Source organism: Bradysia coprophila, unplaced genomic scaffold (assembly GCF_014529535.1).
Source record: "Bradysia coprophila strain Holo2 unplaced genomic scaffold, BU_Bcop_v1 contig_111, whole genome shotgun sequence".
Taxonomy (NCBI): Eukaryota; Metazoa; Arthropoda; class Insecta; order Diptera; family Sciaridae; genus Bradysia; species Bradysia coprophila.
The window spans coordinates 388,273-410,410 of NW_023503388.1; the positions used below are offsets into that span (position 1 = coordinate 388,273).

The 22,138-nt window shown below is 37.1% G+C and overlaps 1 protein-coding gene across 1 annotated transcript; it reads left to right on the forward strand.

Moving 5' to 3' along the window:
• The first annotated feature begins 975 nt into the window (after positions 1-975).
• LOC119073046 lies at positions 976-2,008 on the forward strand. Its single transcript, XM_037178358.1, has 2 exons — positions 976-1,386; positions 1,441-2,008. Exons 1-2 carry the CDS (start codon positions 1,078-1,080, stop codon positions 1,954-1,956), a joined length of 825 nt encoding a protein of 274 aa, XP_037034253.1. The 5' UTR covers positions 976-1,077; the 3' UTR covers positions 1,957-2,008.
• The last annotated feature ends 20,130 nt before the right edge of the window (positions 2,009-22,138 follow it).

The window sequence follows — 22,138 nt, forward strand, 5'->3', positions numbered from 1 at the left end:
CGTGGTTCAAATACATTTTTTTAAATAAATGAATTGTTTTCATTGAAATGTATTAGTGAAAGCGAAAGATTGAATGCACTCGCAACTATTGATAACACATTAATGAATCACCATTTATTTAATATAAAAAAAACTTTGTTTATATACCCATCGATACCGTGCAATAATACCAGGTAGCAACGGGTGTTCAAATACAATTTTTTTCTAAAAGAAATTTTATTTATCATCAGTGTTAACAAATGTCGAAGTCTTAATTCACATGCTTCTATAAATCTAATACAATGTATTAAAAATAATTTATTTATTGCATAAAAGCAATTTGAAACACGGCGTAAAATCGAGCAAATCCGCTAAATTCGAGCATAATTCTTATTATGCATTTCAAGTGTTTGCATGGTTTACGTGCTTCAACGCATTTTTCATTACTCGTGCTGAATGGCGATTGCTATAGGGATGCGATGCGTCAACGAAAATTTCCGAATGAATTCTGACTATTTACATTTTCAAGAAGTTCAATTATCAATTCGATACAACACATTTTCATAACCTTACATAAATCTTTGACAACAAATCAAAGCAAATTAATTAATGATTAATTAAAATACGGAAAGGACTCGGTTTATTCAAGTTTAAAAAGATCAACAGACGAGTTAAGTATTTTTCGATTATTGTTATTCCTATCTTTTTGTAAGGAAAAATTTATTCGATAATAAATATCTGATTCAAATGAGATTTCGATTTTTCTTACTTTACACTGCTGCATAATTTATCAGCAAAAATCTGAAGTTTGAGGCACGATACGGGCAAATTCAAGTTTTTTTGAACTTATTTCAGTAAATTGAATCGCACTTAATTTCCGTTTCTGTAAATATTAACAAATTCTCCCATGTTGCGAAGACATATTCAGAAAAATTTGAAATGCTACTCGGTAATAAATGTACAAAACTTCATGTATTCCTCCTAACAACATACTTGCTCCTGCCTTCAGATTTATGTATCTCCTATCAATAATCGAATTCATTTGTCTCGATACAATAGAAGGTCTAGTAATTTTCCGTGTTTTCATTTTGATAGGAAATGAATGAACAAGCCTTTTTGACGTTGGGGAACGTTTATACCGAATCTAAGTCGACATCAAGTAAATATGTTGCACTGAGACGCTTCAAAGCGTTCTTCGGCGTTACTCCCCGAATTTGCAGTCTGACATGGGACAAAATTAAACAAAGTGTACCGAGTGGAGGTGCTCCGAAACATCTCCTGTGGAGCTTATGTTTCTTAAAACAATATTCAGTGGAACATAATCGGCGATCAATATTTCACGCCGACGAAAAAACTATCTGTAAATGGACGTGGATATTCGTTGAGTTACTCTCAGAGTTAGACGTGGTAAATTCAATATCTATGAATTTAAGAAAAAAAAATCAAAAATACATCTTGCAGATTGATTGGGAAGACCGTTTCGAAGGCGCCGCGAACGGACAGACATGCTTTGTTACGATCGACGGAGTTGACTTCAAAATTAATGAACCAACGCCATTCAGTGCTGGATGGTACAGTCATAAATTCAGAGCTGCTGGTCTGCGGTATGAAATATCTCTGAATATTCGAACTGGATTCATAGTTTGGGTATTCGGTGGCTACCCTTGTGGTTTGTATCCCGATTTGAAACTTGCACGTGAAGCTTTTGTACCATCTTTAAAAAATGGTGAACGTGCCATGGCTGACAAAGGGTACAAAGATGCAAAACGTTTCATTTTACCCAACATTACAAATACAAAAGAACATGCGTTGTACATGTCACGTCATGAAACCGTTAACCGACGCATAAAGCAGTTTCAAATACTCAAGCAAGTTTATCGTCATTCTATACAAAAACATCCAATGATTGTGCATGCAGTTGCAAATTTGACGCAATTGATGCTAAAAAATGGGCATCCTTTATTTTGCGTCATTTGATTCCTAAAATCATTTTAGATAATATCGCTTGATTTTTTAAAATAAATCCAGTTGTGCCTAATTTTACTTTTTCATTTATTCGTTTATATTACGATTTCCCGCATCCCCCAGAAACAAAATCACCGTCGTACAGTGCAGGTAAGAAGAAAAACCCAAAGTTACAACAAAATTTTTTTAACCAAAAACTCCTTTCTACGCATATAGAAACCTGACTTATAAATTATTAAGAGAGATAAACATTTGCTAAAACCTTGTACTCAGGCACACACTTTTGTATAGATTTTTCAATTTAAGTTTATATTGCCACCCATTAAAATGGCTGAAAGCACTAAACGTATAAAATTTCGGCGCGACGAAAATACAATCGGCGGCGGCGTGAGCTATTATTTTTCGGCGGCGGCGCGCCGGCGTAAAATCGGCGGTGCACACATCTAGTTTTTTGCACATAAATCGAGTAAATCTCATCCGATTTGGCTAGATTTAGTTTTTTATGGAAGACAGTTGAATACCGAAAAGAACGTGTCGAAAAAAGTTTCAAATTTGGGCCCTTGGACTAAGGCCGCTACTCGGCCCTAAGTGTTTATTGCACATAAATCGAGTAAATCTCATCCGATTTTGCTAGTTTTTGTTTCATTTGAGAGATAATTGAATGCCGAATAGAATGATGACAAAAAAAGTTTCAAATTTGGGCCCTTGGACTAAGGCCGCTTCTTCTTCTTCTTCTTTTTCAGTCTGTTTCTATCCACTGCTGGATGTAGGCCTCTCCAACTTCTTTCCATTTCGTACGATCCATTGCCATTTGCTGCCAGTTTGTACCTGCAATATTCTTAATTCCGTTTGTCCATCTCTCTGGTGGTCTACCTATAGCTCGTCTTTTATTGGAACACCAATCGTTATTTGTGACGATTCGCCAGGATCTGGAGCACCCATCGTTGTTTGTGACGATTCGCCAGGATCTGGAACACCAATCGTTATTTGCGACGATTCGCCAGGATCTGGAACACCAATCGTTATTTGCGACGATTCGCCAGGATCTGGAACACCAATCGTTATTTGTGACGATTCGCCAGGATCTGGAACACCCATCGTTATTTGTGACGATTCGCCAGGATCTTCAGGACCGGGGAATTTAACGTCGTTTTTTTGTATGGAATCGGTAGATTTCTTACAAATCATCTTGACGCATTTGTAGACGTCCATCGTATCTGTTGGTTCCATCTTGCGTTTATTTGCTCGCGGTTTATATGCCGCCACAATGTCGTTTCTGTTATTTTTGGTATTACGATAACGTGGAGTTCCGAGAATGATGCTGTTCATAATGCGAAGTGAACGTGATTTTAAAAAACGAACGAATCTTCCGCATTTCAATGGTAGAGCTCCAATTTCATTAGCACTGGAGGTAGCACCTTTTTTAGTGTCTTTAAAATGCGTTTCCGCCACAGAATTTGCAATTCGGGATTGGCAGGTCCATAGGCCCAGAATCGATATGTACTTTTGCAAAAACATTGTTGCAAATTTTGGCGAATAAAATTGGTTTGGTGGTATTTTCTGATTGTTCGGCAAATCGGTCTCCACGTTGCATTCGAATTCTCCACTAAATGTACAATCCTTGAATTCTTTATAAAATTTACTTTGAGCGTAAATTGCATGATAACCATCTGCATCAGGGAGTTTCCACTGCATGTTGATTTCATTATCACCATCATCGGAGTCGTCGTTATCATCATCCTTATTCGACTGCATTTTGTTTTTTTTTTCAGTGATCATTGTAGCCAATGTTTTCAGCGAGGATGACAATGTAGGATTTGCTAGCCTTGTTAACAAAATAGTCGAGAAGTTCTTCCACATTATTTTTAGTTTGTTCAAATCACACTCGTCGAAAAATCCTGCAAAAATTTCCTTTAGCACATCCTTGTGTTGGGACGACATCTTAGGAAAATGTTCGTCCACGTCCTTTGAAAAGTTTTTGGAAATATGTCCACAGCAGATCTGGATCAATGTTGTAATATAATCGTCCATCAATTCTTTCCAAGAAATTTCACCACTTGCAGCGTCGTATATTAAGTTTATATACTCTATCAATTTCAGGCCATTCCAGCTGTGGCAAATTGCGTTCATCATCGCATAACTCATATCAGTTACAGCTCTGCGAATCGGCCACTTCAACGTCGGGAACTTAACATGGTACCGGTACTTGTATTCAGACAATATCAGGCTGATGTTGTACGAATCATGTGCACCATTTATCGCTTCAAATATAGGAATAACTCTGCGCTTTTCGTGTGGACTTTGAATTTGTGACGTGTCTCGTATTACTCCAGCGTAATACAGTATTCTTCCGCCGTACTCAACAACAACCCCTCCACTTGCATCGATATGTACTGTTAAGAAATTGTCCCTGACGGACAATCGTCGTAAACATTCAAAACTGTCATCTGGGAAAAGAATTATTACAAGCGGGTCGACAGTGATTCGCCGGACAAATGCGACTCCTAGCTGTTTCTTTTCTTGTTCATCGATTACAATTTTGTTAGTAGTTAGGTGGTCTTCTGTTGCTTTCATCAGTAGCAAGTCCAACATAACATCTTTGTGGAAATCTCCTTCTGCCAACATTTCACATCTCATTCTATACGTTACTGCACCAGAAAAGCAGCCATCCAAATTTCCTTGTGCTCTTAATCTCGTATCAGCTGCTTGTTCGCACTGTTCCAAATACTTTTCGGGAATCAGTAATCGCAATTTCTTTTTTTCTTCGTCACGACGTTCACCTCTAACCGATCTGCACAATGGGTTATCCAAATCGTGATTTATTTGAACTGAATTCCGAATGATGACGAAATGTTGTAGTGTCTGTTGTATCACCTTGTACAATCGCAAGCAGTCCTTGTGTTTGCAAACATAGCGAAGTGTCCAATATTTGTCCTTGATTGGATACCCTCCATTTGATGTGAAAACGCAAGGAATTTCTTCGAATAATCGGTTCAGCTTCGATATGAAGAAATCGTTGAGTTTATTCCACTTGCCGTCAATATAATATTTCGAAACCTCCGCTTTGGTTAGAGCGAATTCACCAACATATTTGTAACCATTTGGTGGTACAAATTTGATTGTCTCATCGAATTCGGCTTCCGATGACGATTGCGAATAAGTGTCAGTTGCTGAAAGAGATAGTTGAAGTGGTAAAATTTCAAGCTAAAAGTCCGTACCATTGTCTGATGATGTGAACGATGATGAGTCGCCGACATCCAGAACTTGAACTGATTCTTTGAGGTAGTGATGCCTTCCATGTTTCGAACGGAAGTGGTGAGAGGTCATGTAGCGTAATGGTTCGCGCGAATATCGACTAGCATTCGTTTCATGGTGGAAGGGCACATAACGATATGGTTCAATCACATATTTGCTATCAGGTTCATCTTGTTGCCATCCATATGGTTGTCGATATCGAGATGGCGTAGACTGAGTGACTTCATTGCTCGCAAAACGGTGACGATAGGGTGCCCGATCGTCTAAGTGTTCCATCCGACCGTACTGGTTACTTGGCATAGGAGCCGAAAACTGCGTGACTTCATTACTCGCAAAACGGTGACGATAGGGTGCCCGATCGTCTAAGTGTTCCATCCGACCGTACTGGTTACTTGGCATAGGAGCCGAAAACTGCGTGACTTCATTGCTGGGATAACGGTGATAGGGTGCTCGATCGTCTAAGTCTTTTACCGCATAGCGGCCTTCCATCTGACCGTACTGGTTACTTGGAATAGGAGCCGAAGACTGAGTGACTTCATTGCTCGCAAAACGGTGACGATAGGGTGCCCGATCGTCTAAGTGTTCCATCCGACCGTACTGGTTACTTGGCATAGGTGCCGAAAACTGCTTGATTTCATTGCTGGGATAACGGTGATAGGGTGCTCGATCGTCTAAGTCTTTTACCGCATAGCGGTCTTCCATCCGACCGTACTGGTTACTTGGAATAGTAGCAGAAGAGCTGGCACCCTCATTGCTCGCATAACGCTGATGATTTGGTTCACAATCGTCCAAATCTTTTACCGTATAGGCGCCTTCCATCCGCCCGTACTCATTGCTCCCCATAGAAGCAGTGGTACTAGCTCCCTCGTTGCTCGCATAACGCTGATGATTGGATCCATGATCGTCCAAAAGTCTTATCGTCTGGTCACCTTCCATTCGATCGCCGTTCTGCTCACTTGGCGTAAAAGAAAATCCATTAGCACTGAGATTAGTATTTTGATGACCATTCATTCTACGACAACTAATGTAAGGAAAACAAAGAAAAATGTCAGCGTTTCACTTAGAGACCGAAATTGACTTCAGTGTAATTATCTTACATATGCGAAAATTATCCGTTTACGCGAAAGAACGGCCTACGAACATCAACCAAAATTTCTACTGTTAGGAAAAAAAAGAAGAAAAATATCAGCGTTTCGCTTCGAGACCTACATTCAAGTCAACTAAAATTACTTTGGAATGTACAATCTTCTGGTAGCAAATATGTCTCAATTCTTGTCCTTGTTAACCGCCCAGCGGTATAAGTGAAACAGCTGAAATATGAACATTTTATTAGAGAATATTTGCGGACCTGCGAATTTTCGAATATATTCAGGTTTGCATATTTAAAATCCAGAAAGAAGTCAGTGTAGAAGACTACAGTCTTTCACAGAAAACAATTCGTTGCTTTGAACTTTGAACTGAACAATGAACACACGGAAATTTACTTACATGTTCCTGAACCGATCGATATCACAATTGTAAAATAAAATTTGCTAAAGAAACTGCGGTATGCACATTGCACATACGAAATGTGAGAGAAATATTAACTTCTGATTCGCTGCATGAGAAAAAAAACTGACGAATTACGTCGAATTACGTGTCTTGCGAATTGTCATTCTGATTTAAAATCATTATCTGGTGCGAGAAATGTATCGAAATTTAAATCTACATTCAAAAAAATTAGAGGGAATAAATAAGGGCCGCCGGAAATTTTTTTGGCAACCACGTTCATTTGAATGTAGCAAAACGACAATTTGGTGTGTGTATATTTTTCTTAGCTCTTGAGATATTTTCGGTTATATGGAAGAGAAAATGCAGGCCCGTAGCTAGGTGGGGGCAGGAGAGGCAATGCCACTCCTGGCAGTCTCTTCGCTCTGTACAACGAAATAACAAACGAAACTATGTAACCCAAAACGTAATGTTTGACAAATGATGGATCAGATTTCATGTTATTTGCATTAACCCTAATTCATAGAATATATGAACATTAATAGGTTTCTTCCAAGCAACGGTCAAGCAGAACAAAATGAACCGAACACGAACCGATGTCACCCATAGAACCATAACCACAACTTATTTTTCTTTGTTATTTTGACAATTGCATTGTTAATAGTGTTGAGGTTATGGCTCTATGGATGACGGTTTGACATATCATTTCACCTTGGAAGAAACCCGTGTCACTACATAATCGTGAACACGCAAACGATTCGACGTATTTAGTACATCGATGATAAAATTTAAATGACTTTGGACAAAAATATGATTCAGATTGTTCGACGTGAGATTTTCTTGAGATCTCAACCTCAACACAATTCTCAATTTTCTTGAGATTGAGTTGAGATTGAGATCTCAACCTCAACTCAATTCTCAATTTTAGTGATCTTGAGTTGAGGTTGAGATCTCAACCTCAACTCAATTCTCAATTTTAGTGATCTTGAGTTGAGATTGAGCTGAGATTGAGATCTCAAGAAAATCTTGAGCTGAGATTGAGATCTCAAGAAAATCTTGAGTTGAGGTTGAGATCTCAGGAAAATCTTGAGTTGAGTTGAGATCTCAACTCAACTCAATCTCAACTCAACTCTTGAGTTGTGCTAAAATAATACACATTTTGAATAACTTATAAATTCTATGTGTGTTGTTATGTAAGTAATATCATGAAGTGAAAGGTATTTAATTCGGGATCATTGATAGTTATTTATGCAAATGGGTAAGAAATGCGGTTCTGGAAATTGAAATTCCGGATTTCCAGAACCACACTGGCAACATTTTGCAAAGGGACAAAAATCAGAGAAAAATGTCATTATTTTCAATCTCCTTTTTTTTAATGTCTCGTTTTTGGAGACTATATTTTGTTCGCACTCATTGTTCGATGAAATAAAACTGGTTCAAACGACATAACTTAAAATGAATAATGAATGAATGAATGATTCATTACACTAGGTAACAATTTTGTGGTATAAGCGAACTCAGAAGAGCGTTTGAGCAACAAGCACGGTAACTGTGTTTTGGACAATTGCAGTGATATTGCATATTCGAGCCGAAGGCGAGGTGTACAGCTTCACCTGTCGAAAAACAGTTATCGAAGCAAGTTGTTCAAAGACACACTAGTGAGTGTGTGAGTAACATAAAATCAATTTTCATACCTAGGACCCGAAAAGTGCGACTTCGTCGCACTTTTTCTCTGTCTAATATGAAAAATTTTATTCGTACCACGGACTAAAAGTCTTTTTTAGCGTATTCGATTCCAGACCTCGCCTTTGGCTCTGTCTGGAAACCTCTCACACGCTAAAAAAGACTTTTAGTCCTAGGTACGAAATGTACTATTATATTCAGGCGGACCAAAAACGTCACATTTTGACACCAAAGACAAGAACTTTTTATCCAAGTTTTTCGTCCCAGTTGTAATTTTCAATCTACTTTGCGTAAGATTGATAAGATTTTATTTACGAAATATCAATATGATATGTGATACCAGTAGATATAAGTGAGGGATATGCCCAATACACAAAATATTCAGTTTGTTTATTTATTTATTTTATCGTTTAAGGACCAATTAACAGACCTTAGGTGCAATAACGAATCAGCAAAACATTTCAATAAAGTAATTAACACATATATAGTAAATCTATAAATCAGTCCAAAGCAATTGTTCTTATGTTTTATTCCGAATGTGACGTTTTGGTCAGCCTGTATACTCCGAACAAAAAGGTTTTCTCTTTATTAGAAAGCAAAAATTCACGTACTTATTTGATTATTGATGGAAAATCGTTCATATTGAATTTCCCATGATGATTTCGAATCAACGTCTATTACACTCAATAATCGTGGAATTGTTCTCTCACCTTCCATTAACTTTTCCGCTCATTCCAACTATTTTTCCGAGCATATAAAACCAATGTGAACAAAATTCAAATTGCCGGTAAAGGAAATTCAATTTCGTTAAAGATTTTAATCTTTTTAAATGGCAATTTAATATAATGCGCCTAACAAGATGAAGACAAAATATACTGTCTGGGTGCGTGAAGCAGACCATAAATTGTCCCTTTTTTTAAACAACATTTTTATGCATCTTTAATTCAATTTACTTGATCAAAGATACGATTATTTGTATAGAGAAAAACTCTTTTAAAACGTTCCATTCGATTTTCTTAAGGCAGTTCGTTCAAGATAACAGTGCGAGGAGAATTGATTTTAAAATGCAATAGAAATATTTATTTTCAATTTCTGTGTCTAGTTTCTTGGAAAGAGTGTTTTGAAAATTCGGGAAAATTCTGGTGACACTCGATGGTATTTTTAGATTGTGGTAATCCGATATAATATTTCCTTTTTTTACCATTTTAATCCAAGCTTTATCTCATCAATATAATTAGACTTTATTACTGTCATTTTGGCAGAAATTATAAATAAAAATATAAAGAAATACATTCTCTACCAATCCGCTCATATCTAACCAAAAGGAAAAGGAAAGTTCGTTCTGGATTCCTAAATTAGATAATTTTTCATCTCACCACCCTCAGTATATCTAGCGAAATGGACGTAAAAGAGACCGGTAATTTGGTTCACTCAATCATTTTCCTTAAAGAGGGACTTTGTGTTTATTATTTATTTATTTTTTTGATGATGGAAAAGGAGTCAGATGTTGGGAGCATAAACTAATTTTCTTTTTTATTAATTGTTTTGTATGATTGGTAATTTGTCTCTTTTTCTGTTGCTTAAGGAAGTGAGACATTAAGTAGAAAATTGGCTGAGGACAAGTAGGATTTGCGAGATTACCTCATTGCTTTGACAGTCTATTTGTTTATTTAAATTAAATATTTAAACATCTTGAACTAATTAATTATTTTTCTATTAGGAAACGTTCAATGTCTTTGTTGGATATTGTTGAAAATAATAATTATGATTCGGTTAAATTCTCAAAACGAAAAATGTCCAGTGCGATTGCATTTGTGGATACATTTAAGGTTTGACGATGAGTATGTCTCGCGAATTTTCGATGTTTAATTTTTAACATATTCCCTTATCCTACCAATTTGCCTTCTTACTTCTTGCCCTGTATTTATTTTATTTATTAAATACTTAAATGCCAACGGCTGTTGCTAACTGGCTTTGTCATTTACCGACAATAGAGATATGTGAACACCAACTGACGATTCATCAAAATGCCAGACTCAATCATTTTCATAGAAATCAAATTCTATTCTCATTTTATAAGAGAAGGAAAGCAGAAACCCTCTTTTAAACAAATATGTTAAATTAAACTATTTTCCATATACACCTCAATTGAAAAACCTTGTTAAGAGGCTCCGAGCGTTCAGCTCAGACACAAACCAAAAATTGAAGAAAAAATAGCAATATTTAGGATCATAAATCTGTAAGACTAAAGTAGGAAAACACATTCTGATGTGGCGAAATACTTAATTTGGCCTTACTTTACCGAAATTTGGTCTCACATTATCACTTTTTAGAGTTCTATTCAATTAATTTTGCTGTTTAAATCACCTCTGCAAAAGTACAGAATTTAAACTTTAGGTACACACTTCTATTTAAGTAAAAAAAATTACAAACTAGTAAAGCTAATAAATTTTTTCTTCTTCTTCTTCTTTTTCAGCCTGTTTCTATCCACTGCTGGATGTAGGCCTCTCCAACTTCTTTCCATTTCGTACGATCCATTGCCATTTGCTGCCAGTTTGTACCTGCAATATTCTTAATTCCGTTTGTCAATCTCTCTGGTGGTCTACCTATAGCTCGTCTTTTATATGGTCGCCAGTTCATGATCTTTTTGGTCCAACGTTCGTCTGTCCTTCTTGCAATATGTCCCGCCCAGCTCCATTTCAGAGATGCTATTCTTTCCATGACATCAACGACCCTGGTTTGTTGTCGAATCCATTGATTCGTCATTCTGTCTCTGAGTGTTATTCCAAGCATACTCCATGGCTCTTTGTGTCACTCTCAATTTATCTTCGGATGCTTTGGTTAAAGTTAACGTTTCCGCTCCATAAGTGAGCACTGGAAGGACACAAGTGTCGAAAACTTTGCGTTTCAGACTATTATTCATTTTGCTTTTGAAAATTAGTCTGAGTTTTCCGAACGCTGCCCATGCAAGACCAATCCTACGTAAATTTACAAACTAGTAAAACTAATACGTTGTTGTACACATTTTTCACTGAAATTTGGTTAGACATTCTTAAAATTTGAGCATTTATCGTCACTATTAAATTTAAAAACTGTTTATTGTGTTAAAATCAGCCATTTTTCAATTTCGCCACCGCATCCTTGCCTTGTTCAATTCGAAAAATTTCGTGAATGCTTGATGACATATTGAAACTTCGAAACGTGAAAACTAACCGTACTTTTAAAAAGAAAAACGGAAAAATAAAAATTTGAAAATGACAACAAAGAAATAAGGTAAATGATGGAGAGTTGACTTAGTGGAAAAGTGATCTTAAGTTGTCCGTGTAAATTTGTATGAAGAAAAAATGATCAGTCAACTCACCATTCAATAAACCTCGAGTTTTTCTATGACGTTTGTATATGGGACGATTCACGATTTGTTGAACTTATATGAAATTAGACAACTCACGGTCCACGTAGGCTAACTCTGCATTTTTATTAATTAATTAACTTTGTTAAACGAAATCTTCAATAATTAATAAAATTTATGTTAATTAAGTAAACAAAAGATAAATCTTTCAAATAAAAGTGGTTCCATGTTACATAGTTCGTTCAAAGTTTGGCTTTGTCAATTTAGGTCAACTCTCCATCATTTACCTTACATAAAATTTCATGTGCTAAACGTACAGAACTTTATTTTACCTGGAAAACATACAAATTTCAGAGTGGTGTTATCTATCATGCAGAAAAAATTAAGTTAAAACGAATATACCAAGCCAAACAAACAGAGCATAATTACTCTTCCCTTTCCCATGGATCGCGTAAAGCGAGAGTGGAGATAAAATGCTGTCCTCCGGAAATGACCTCCGGAAACAGTGGCGGTCAGAGGTTAGCATGGTCTAACCATCTTCAGTCCATAATTATCCAAAATTACTAAATTGTTCTTTAGCCTGGATATATTGATCAATCCATGAAGGCCATGTTACCAATTTTATTTTAGTGTGCCCGTATATAAAGTAAGGCTCGAAATACCAATTCATTTTCGTAATAATCTAACTAGCACTGTTATATAGATTTACGTGTTACGGCATGTTTCATTTTCATTTACATTGCGTAATCACGTAAAGCATTGTACTTTCGAGGTTCCAAGTTGTTGTTTGACAAGTGGGGAATACAGCCCTCCCCTTCGGGTCGGGCTGTAACACCCCACGTATCAAATAAACGACTTGTAACCTCGGAAGTAATATACTATTACATGCTTATGCACGGTAAAGTGCACTTTACATCGCTGCTTGTGACAGGGAAAATGCACTTACCGTCCACAAACATGTAAAATGTGTTACGCTTGCAAATGCTTGTTTAGGCACGTGTGATTACAACACTCGCCTTCGGCTCTTTCTGCAAACCTCACACTTGCCTAAACAAATATTTACAAACAGTGACGTAACATACTATGAACGCACGTATTGTAATTAATCAAATAATTTTTTAAATTCCTTTCAATGGCTTATTATTCGAAACTATCCGCGCAAAGTTTTAAACTTCGAAATACATAGATGGAACTAGGAGCCACAAAACAAATGTTCGAATTTTTATTGTCATTAAAGATAACCCATAATATTATTAAGAATATAATCACAAGCGTTTCATTCGAATGAAACGAGATGGCGACATAGTATTTGGTTTGTATCAAAACTGAAGTCTCGGAACCTCTTAAAACCTCTTCAAAATGATTCGAAATTCTTTTCAGCCAGAAACATAAACGCAAGTCTCATTCCACTTGCAGGGAGAATTTTTCAGTAGACCGCGAATCATTTTTCAGAAAAGCTCTCTGCTTTGTGTATATAGCGTTCTTTTGAATACATGCGGATGGATTGTCGTTTTACAGTCATAGAATTTATTTTGTTTGACGATTCAAGAAAATATGAGTTTTCCAATAATATTATCTGTAATTCATCTGAATAGATTCTATGGATTCCATATTTCCAGCATTTGCTTCGAACTTAATTCATTGAGATAGATATATTTAAGGACATCCTATGATAAAGTGATTTTTTTTTTATAATTTCCCTTTCAAAATACTTTTCCACATCAAATCTTTCAACTCTTCAATTTATTGGACATGTATGCAGTAGGAACGTTATAATCCACTCCCTTTAAACATTTTAGAATTTTGATTGAATTTAAATGCATAAATCTTTAGAATAAAACCTGGACTGCGATTCGGACAAGATTTATCATCAACCATTAATTTTTAACCATTCAATACGAAATAAATTTGGCGCTCGCGTCAATGTTCAAAAGGGTATAGAAGCAAGGTGTGTGGGTTCGAAGTGTTTATTTATAATACTTTTTATTTTTTATTTTCGATATACAGACATATTCGTTGAGATAATGGGATGGGAGAATAGTGTCGAACAGTCTTTTTATTTTTTTAAACGTGTATCCGAAAACATTATGAATTCACTAAGTGATTTTAAAATTTTGTAGCAAAATATCGTAGCCTAGACACACTTTATTGACTAGGGACATCGTTGTCTTTTAATACTCTAAAAAATCTCAAATGTGGTAAGAATTGAAAAAGAATCACTTTAAATTCCAATATGAACAAACTATGCGAATTAGAGGCTTGTGTTTGAAAATTACGATGCCCTAACCAAACGATAACGTCTCCCAGTAAAAATTGTCCCCAGGATTTTTCTATGTTTATGCTTGATGCTACTTCTTTTGGTCAAAGTATTTTCCAAGGAATATAGAGTGGGGAGATAATGTTATATATAACTGAATCTATTTCAATTAAAAAATAATGTTTTCATAAAATTATTCAAAATTAAAGAAACATTGTGTGCCTTATTTCCTCTCTTACTCTCTTCCACTTCCAAGCAAATGCCTTATTATGCCTTTATGCCGTATTCCAGTATATTAACATTCGAAATGTGTATATTTCGGAGGTAAAACTTGAAATTCCTTTCTCCTTTTTAGCCCCGTACGAAGTACTGGGGGCTTATAAGATTAATATGCCGTTTGTAACACGTCGAATTGGAAGCAGACAGTAAGGGCAAAGCTTTTGGTTATGTTCATAGATGACGAATCCGCAATAAAAAAAATGTCCGTCCGTCCGTCCGTCCGTCCGTCCGTCCGTCCGTCCGTGACCCCTCTAGCTTGAGCAAATCACAACCTTTTTTCAAAATTCTTTTTTTCCCCGATTGGTATCGACAAAAGTAAGGTCAAGTTCGAAAATGGGCATGGTAGGGTCGGCCCTTCCAGAGCTAGGGCCCTATAGGTGTTTTTCAGTCTTTCGACGATATCTACCGAAATACGCACGTAATAGCTGCTTGTGATATATCAAATGAAAGGTATTGACGAGTAGAACAAAGTTGCTGAACATTGTTTTTGTGTAGGATGCAACGCGAGCTTGTTGGGAGGGCTCAAAGGTCGTTACTCGGCCCTAAGTGTTTTTTCCACATAAATCGAGTAAATCTCATCCGATTTTGCCAGATTTAGTTTTTTATGGAAGGTAATTGAATACCGAAAAGAACGTGGCGAAAAAAGTTTCAAATTTGGGCCCTTGGACTAAGGCCGCTACTCGGCCCTAAGTGTTTTTTGCACATAAATCGAGTAAATCTCATCCGATTTTGCTAGATTTTGTTTTATTTGAGAGATAATTGAATACCGAATAGAATGATGGCAAAAAATGTTTCAAATTTGGGCCCTTGGACTAAGGCCGCTACTCGGCCCTAAGTGTTGTTTGCACATAAATCGAGTAAATCTCATCCGATTTTGCTAGATTTTGTTTCATTTGAGAGATAGTTGAATGCCGAATAGAATGATGGCAAAAAAAGTTTCAAATTTGGGCCCTTGGACTAAGGCCGCTACTCGGCCCTAAGTGTTTTTTGCACATAAATCGAGTAAATCTCATCCGATTTTGCTAGATTTAGTTTTTTATGGAAGGTAATTGAATACCGAAAAGAACGTGGCGAAAAAAGTTTAAAATTTGGGCCCTTGGACTAAGGCCGCTACTCGGCCCTAAGTGTTTTTTGCACATAAATCGAGTAAATCTCATCCGATTTTGCTAGTTTTTGTTTCATTTGAGAGATAATTGAATGCCGAATAGAATGATGGCAAAAAAAAGTTTCAAATTTGCGCCCTTGGACTAAGGCCGCTACTCGGCCCTAAGTGCTTTTTGCACATAAATCGAGTAAATCTCAACCGATTTTGCTAGTTTTTGTTTTATTTGAGAGGTAATTGAATACCCAATGGAAAGTTGGCAAAAAAATTTGGGTTTATAAAATAATGTCGTAAACTGTTGGTTTTATTTGAGAGGTACTTCGTACGGGCTTTCGTAATTGCGCTATGCGCAATTTTAAAAATGAACACTTTCAGTAAATTTGACCATGCCCAACTTGACTTGCATTTTGGTAACAGACGCATTAGAGGGTTGTAGACGTATTAGGGTTCCGGGCGTATTACGGCTACGGACGTAGTATGGTTACGGACGAAATAGGATTACGGATCGTACGGGGCTAAGTCGCAGCAAACGCTCCGACTGTTCTGATGCCTTGTTTATTATGTCGTTTTAACCCTCTGTCACGTAACGCATTACCACTTTTAGGCATATGTCTTGCCACCTCTAAAGTGATGTAACGTGTTTCACCTTTTCTGTAATATTTTGTTTATGCGTCGTCATAAGAACGAACGAAACGTGTATACAACGGTGCAATAATCGTCCCCCATGTGAGGAATATATTTGCATAAGAATGTCAGATGGAAATGGGTATCAATGATTCTTTTAAGCGATATAGTAAACTGCTACAGTTAAACTTCCAAAGCTTCGAAAACTATTTGTGCTTTTATTGTTTTAGTGTGAGCACTCTATTGGGTTTAATTGTCATAACGCGCGAAGTAAGAAAAAAGCAATTTCTTGCATCAGTCGTTTCGTGCATATATAATCAAAATTTTACATTATTCCGAATCTTCTAAAGAATAATAATGTAAAATAGAGCTCCTCCTCAAACAATTCAAATTCAATTCATAAAACGATTAACATAATTGACATTAAACCAAAAATGCAATTAAAATTGATTCCATTGGGACACTCAAACATGATTATTCGTTCAACTGTCTAATGGGGCTACGTGACCAATTACCTTGAATCTCTGAAAAGATATCTCTGAAAAGGTTTCATCCCAGCTACTTTCTATTTAGTACAAATTCGTTGTTCTGTTGTTCGTGTCTAAGAAAATAAATTATTTACACAATTTTAGACGAAGTACTGTTCCACAGTATATTTGTTTTTGTTCATAAAATAGATAATTTTATTTAGCTAGCTCTAGATTTGCAAGTAGAACGACCTCAATGCAAAACTCTTTCATCAAAATTTCTTCTGCATGATCAAGCATGGCATATTTGGTATAGTTGTAAAGCTGAGACTTCAGGCTGTAACATGAGCTACCACATTGATTTGAAATACTCATACCAGTAAGGTATGGAAGCGGCCAAAGTTCGCCGAGGATAGTCTAAAAGTTCAATTTCTGAAAAGGTAACAGATAACTTCGATTTAAAAACAATTTGTTTGCTATTCGAAAGGGTTTGCAAAAATAGTCTGGGATCACTACTTACAGGCTGCATCGGTTGTTTCGTAAATGAGATATCTGTCTTTCAACATGGTGAAATTTTGACCGTTATTCCCTTGACTGTAAGTCATGGGTTTTACAGAAACAAATACACCGTAGGTAACACGTTCACTATGATTAAAAATGTATGGAAATGTGATGAAAAAACGTTAAATGTAACAATTTTGTGCTCTTTGTTAACACGATAACCAGGCCCGTAGCTAGGGGGGGGGGCAGGGGGGCATCGCCCCCACTGACGATTCTCTTGCCCCCCCCCCTGGGATTTTTAAAGAAAATAAAAATTTTACACTGACTAAGCAAAATAAGAACGTGCAAAACCTCTGACTTTCAAATTTTGTTGAAAAAAAAATCTTTGCTCGCTTCGCTCGCACATAACCAACTCTTATCATTTTGCTTGCAAGAGTAAGAAATTCAATTACTAACAATTAGTACTGCTATTCCCATGTTATCTTGTCGGTTTTGTTTTTGTATATAACTTCTTTAAAGAATCCAAAGTAAGTCTATGAACGGAACCGAAATTACACAGCTTTGAAATTGCTGACAAGTGGAAATTTTTTATTGAATGTTGCTGGAATGAGATTCAATGTCAAACACGACACCCCATTTTGAAGCATGAGAATTTTTCGACTTCAAAATTTCGCCTGATGCGCATCGGGGTACACTGGTGGGAAGAGTGCGGGATCACGGGATCATCTCTACTGGAAAGAGATTTTAAGAAAAGTTAATGTACGCGAATCAAACCCTTTTTCAGTATTTCTAAATGTTGATGATCGCGAAGTTCCTAAAAGTTCCCGTTGGGAATGCAATTTTGTGTACCTTTGTAAACCTCGGTTTCAGTTTCAATTGAAATCTTCTGAAGATATGGCAACCTCGGTGTCACTATCCGAGAATGAACACTTTTGGAACAAAGAGCACAGGACAGCGAACGTCATGAAACTTTTAACTTTGGGGTGTCCTTCAAGCATTATGAATGTTAACTGAGTGAGGCCAAACTTTCGCCTGCGTCGTAATTTTATTTTGATGCAGTGTTTTAGTACAAAATCTCAAAAAACGTAAAAACTTCCATCTATTGAAAGTAACCATTTGAAACTATTTGTGTTTCCGTTACTTGAGATAGAGAGAAAAGAAAAGTAAATCCATTCGATTCTAGTCTGTCGTAGAAAAATATTTATATAAGGCGTGATCTTTTTGTTCTAATATGATTAATAAATTGAATTGAATTGAATTTGAAAATATCTTACTCTTGCAAAGCAGATGCTTCTTTAACTCTTAGTAAAAATAAGATTTTAGAAAGCGTAAGAGTTTTGTGTTAAAACACGATTTTAATAAAGAATACGCAAAAGAAACACACGATCCCGGGGAGAAAACATTATTTCCACCAGCATCGTAGCACTGCTTTCTAAATGACTGTATTTAAATAGATAATTTTTATTTTGTGCGATTCACCAACAAAAAGCGATAATCTCCATATCTACAACTTTTCAAAAATGGAAACTTCGGGTCAAGAAAATAAATTCCATGCAAGTGGAAATGAGAAAATTTTCGCCTTCGGCGAAATTAGACTACTTTTAAAAACACAATAACTTTTCGAAATATTACGTTGGGGCACTGCCCCCCCTGGCCATTCATCCTGGCTACGGGCCTGACGATAACTTGAATAAATCTCAACGGATTTTCAAAAACTTTTTAGCCCCGTACGAAGTACGAAGGGGCTTATAGGATTACGATGCCGTGTGTAATTGATGGAATTCGAAGCAGACGGTAAGGGCAAAGCATTTGTCTATGTTCATAGATAACCAATCCGCAATAAAAACAAGGCATCAGAACAGTCGGAGCGTTTGCTGCGACTTAGCCCCGTACGACCCGTAATCCTATTTCGTCCGTAACCATAATACGTCCGTAGCCGTAATACGCCCGGAACCCTAATACGTCTACAACCCTCTAATGCGTCTGTTACCAAAATGCAAGTCAAGTTCAGCATGGTCAAATTTACTGAAAGTGTTAATTAGCGCAATTACGAAAGCCCGTACGAAGTACCTCTCAAATAAAACCAACAATTTACGACATTATTTTAGAAATCCAAACTTTTTTGCCAACTTTCCATTGCCTTAGTCCAAGGGCCCAAATTTGAAACTTTTTTTGCCATCATTCTATTTGGCATTAAATTATCTCTCAAATCAAACAAAAACTAGCAAAATCGAATGAGATTTACTCGATTTATGTGCAAAAAACACTTAGGGCCGAGTAGCGGCTTTAATCCAAAGGCCCAAATTTGAAACTTTTTTTGCCATAATTCTATTCGGCATTCAATTGTCTCTCAAATCAAACAAAAACTAGCAAAATCGGATGAGATTTACTAGATTTATGTGCAAAAAACACTTAGGGCCGAGTAGCGGTCTTAGTCCAAGGGCTTAAATTTGAAACTTTTTTCGCTACGTTCTTTTCGGTATTCAATTACCTTCCACAAAAAAATTAAATCTAGCAAAATCGGATGAGATTTACTAGATTTATGTGCAAAAAACACTTAGGACCGAGGAACGACCTTTGAGCCCTCCCAACAAGCCCACGTTGCATCTTACCCAAAAACAATGTTCAGCAACTTTGTTCTACTCGTCAATACCTTTCATTTGATATATCACAAGCAGCTATTGCGTGCGTATTTCGGTAGATATAGTCGAAAGACTGAAAAACACCTATAGGGCCCTAGCTCTGGAAGGGCCGACCCTACCATGCCCATTTTCGAACTTGACCTTACTTTTGTCGATACAAATCGGGGGAAAAAAGAATTTTGAAAAAAGGTTGTGATTTGCTCAAGCTAGAGGGGTCACAGACGGACGGACGGACGGACATTTTTAGCCCCGTACGAAGAACGGGGGCTTATAAGATTAATATGCCGTTTGTAACACGTCGAATTGGAAGCAGACAGTAAGGGCAAAGCATTTGGTTATGTTCATAGATGACGAATCCGCAATAAAAAAAATGTCCGTCCGTGTGTCCGTCCGTCTGTGACCCCTCTAGCTTGAGCAAATCACAACCTTTTTTCAAAATTCTTTTTTTCCCCGATTGGTATCGACAAAAGTAAGGTCAAGTTCGAAAATGGGCATGGTGGGGTCGGCCCTTCCAGAGCTAGGTGTTTTTCAGTCTTTCGACGATATCTACCGACATACGCACGCAATAGCTGCTTGTGATGTATCAAATGAAAGGTATTGGGTAAGATGCAACGTGGGCTTGTTGGGAGGGCTCAAAGGTCGTTACTCGGCCCTAAGTGTTTTCTGTACATAAATCGAGTAAATCTCATCCGATTTTGCTAGATTTAGTTTTTTATGGAAGGTAATTGAATACCGAAAAGAACGTGGCGGAAAAAGTTTCAAATTTGGGCCCTTGGACTAAGGCCGCTACTCGGTCCTAAGTGTTTTTTGCACATAAATCGAATAAATCTCATCCAATTTTGCTAGTTTTTGTTTCATTTGAGAGACAATTGTATGCCGAATAGAATTATGGCAAAAAAAGTTTCAAATTAGGGCCCTTGGACTAAGGCCGCTACTTGGCCCTAAGTGTTTTTTGCACATAAATCGAGTAAATCTCATCCGATTTTGCTAGTTTTTGTTTCATTTGAGAGATAATTGAATGCCGAATAGAATGATGGCAAAAACGGTTTCAAATTTGGGCCCTTGGACTAAGGCCGCTACTCGGCGCTATGTGCTTTTTGCACATAAATTGAGTAATCTCAACCGATTTTGCTAGTTTTTGTTTCATTTGAGAGGTAATTGAATACCCAATGGAAAGTTGGCAAAAAATTTTGGGTTTCTAAAATAATATCGTAAATTGTTGGTTTTATTTGAGAGGTACTTCGTACGGGCTTTCGTAATTGCGCTATGCGCAATTTTAAAAATGAACACTTTCAGTAAATTTGACCATGCCCAACTTGACTTGCATTTTGGTAACAGACGCATTGGAGGGTTGCAGACGTATTAGGGTTCCGGGCGAATTACGGCTACGGACGTATTATGGTTACGGACGAAATAGGATTACGGGTCGTACGGGGCTAAGTCGCAGCAAACGCTCCGACTGTTCTGATGCCTTGTTTCCATATAAATCGAGTAAATCTCATCCAATTTTGCCAAATTTAGTTTTTTATGGAAAGTAATTGAATACCGAAAAGAACGTGTCGAAAAAAGTTTCAAATTTGGGCCCTTGGACTAAGGCCGCTACTTGGCCCTAAGTGTTTTTTGCACATAAATCGAGTAAATCTCATCCGATTTTGCTAGTTTTTGTTTTATTTGAGAGATTATTGAATGCCGAATAGAATGATGGCGAAAAAAGTTTCAAATTTGGTCCCTTGGACTAAGGCCGCTACTCTTGCATGGGTCCCAGGACATAGTGATATCATCGGTAATGAACTAGCCGATCGTCTGGCTAAAACCGGAGCAACAGCCTCATTTATGGGACCCGAACCCATACTTAAAGCAGCGCCATCTTATTTTAAAAACTTTATAAAAAATTGGGTGCAAATCTCCTTTAAAAACCACTGGTCAGCTGTTAAGAACGCTTCATTCGCAAAAGAAAGCATTAAGATTAACCCTAAAAACTCAAAATACATTATCTCTCTAAGCAGAAGAAACATTAGAAGAATCACAACTGCGTTAACAGGACACAGCGGTCTCAACAAACACTTATTTACAATGGGCGTGGTGGAAGACCCTCATTGTCCTAACTGCGGCGATGTCGAGACAATGGAGCACTACCTGTGCAAGTGCCCGGCGTACATTACAGCCCGATCGAAATCATTTGGCGCGTATATCCTGCCTCACAATAACATCTGGAGTCTATCTCCTCAAAGCATCCTGGACTTTCTCAATCAAACTACTAGATTGTAAATAGTCCGGCGTGGGTACGCACAACAGGCCCACTAGAGGCTTAGGTGCCAGGGTATTTACCCTACCCACTTACACTAACTAACTAACTAACTAAGGCCGCTACTCGGCCCAAAGTGTTTTTTGCACACAAATCGAGTAAATCCCATCCGATTTTGCTAGTTTTTGTTTCATTTGAGAGATAATTGAATGCCGAATAGAATGATGGCAAAAAAAGTTTTAAATTTGGGGCCTTGGACTAAGGCCGCTACTCGGCCCTAAGTGTTTTTTGCACATAAATCG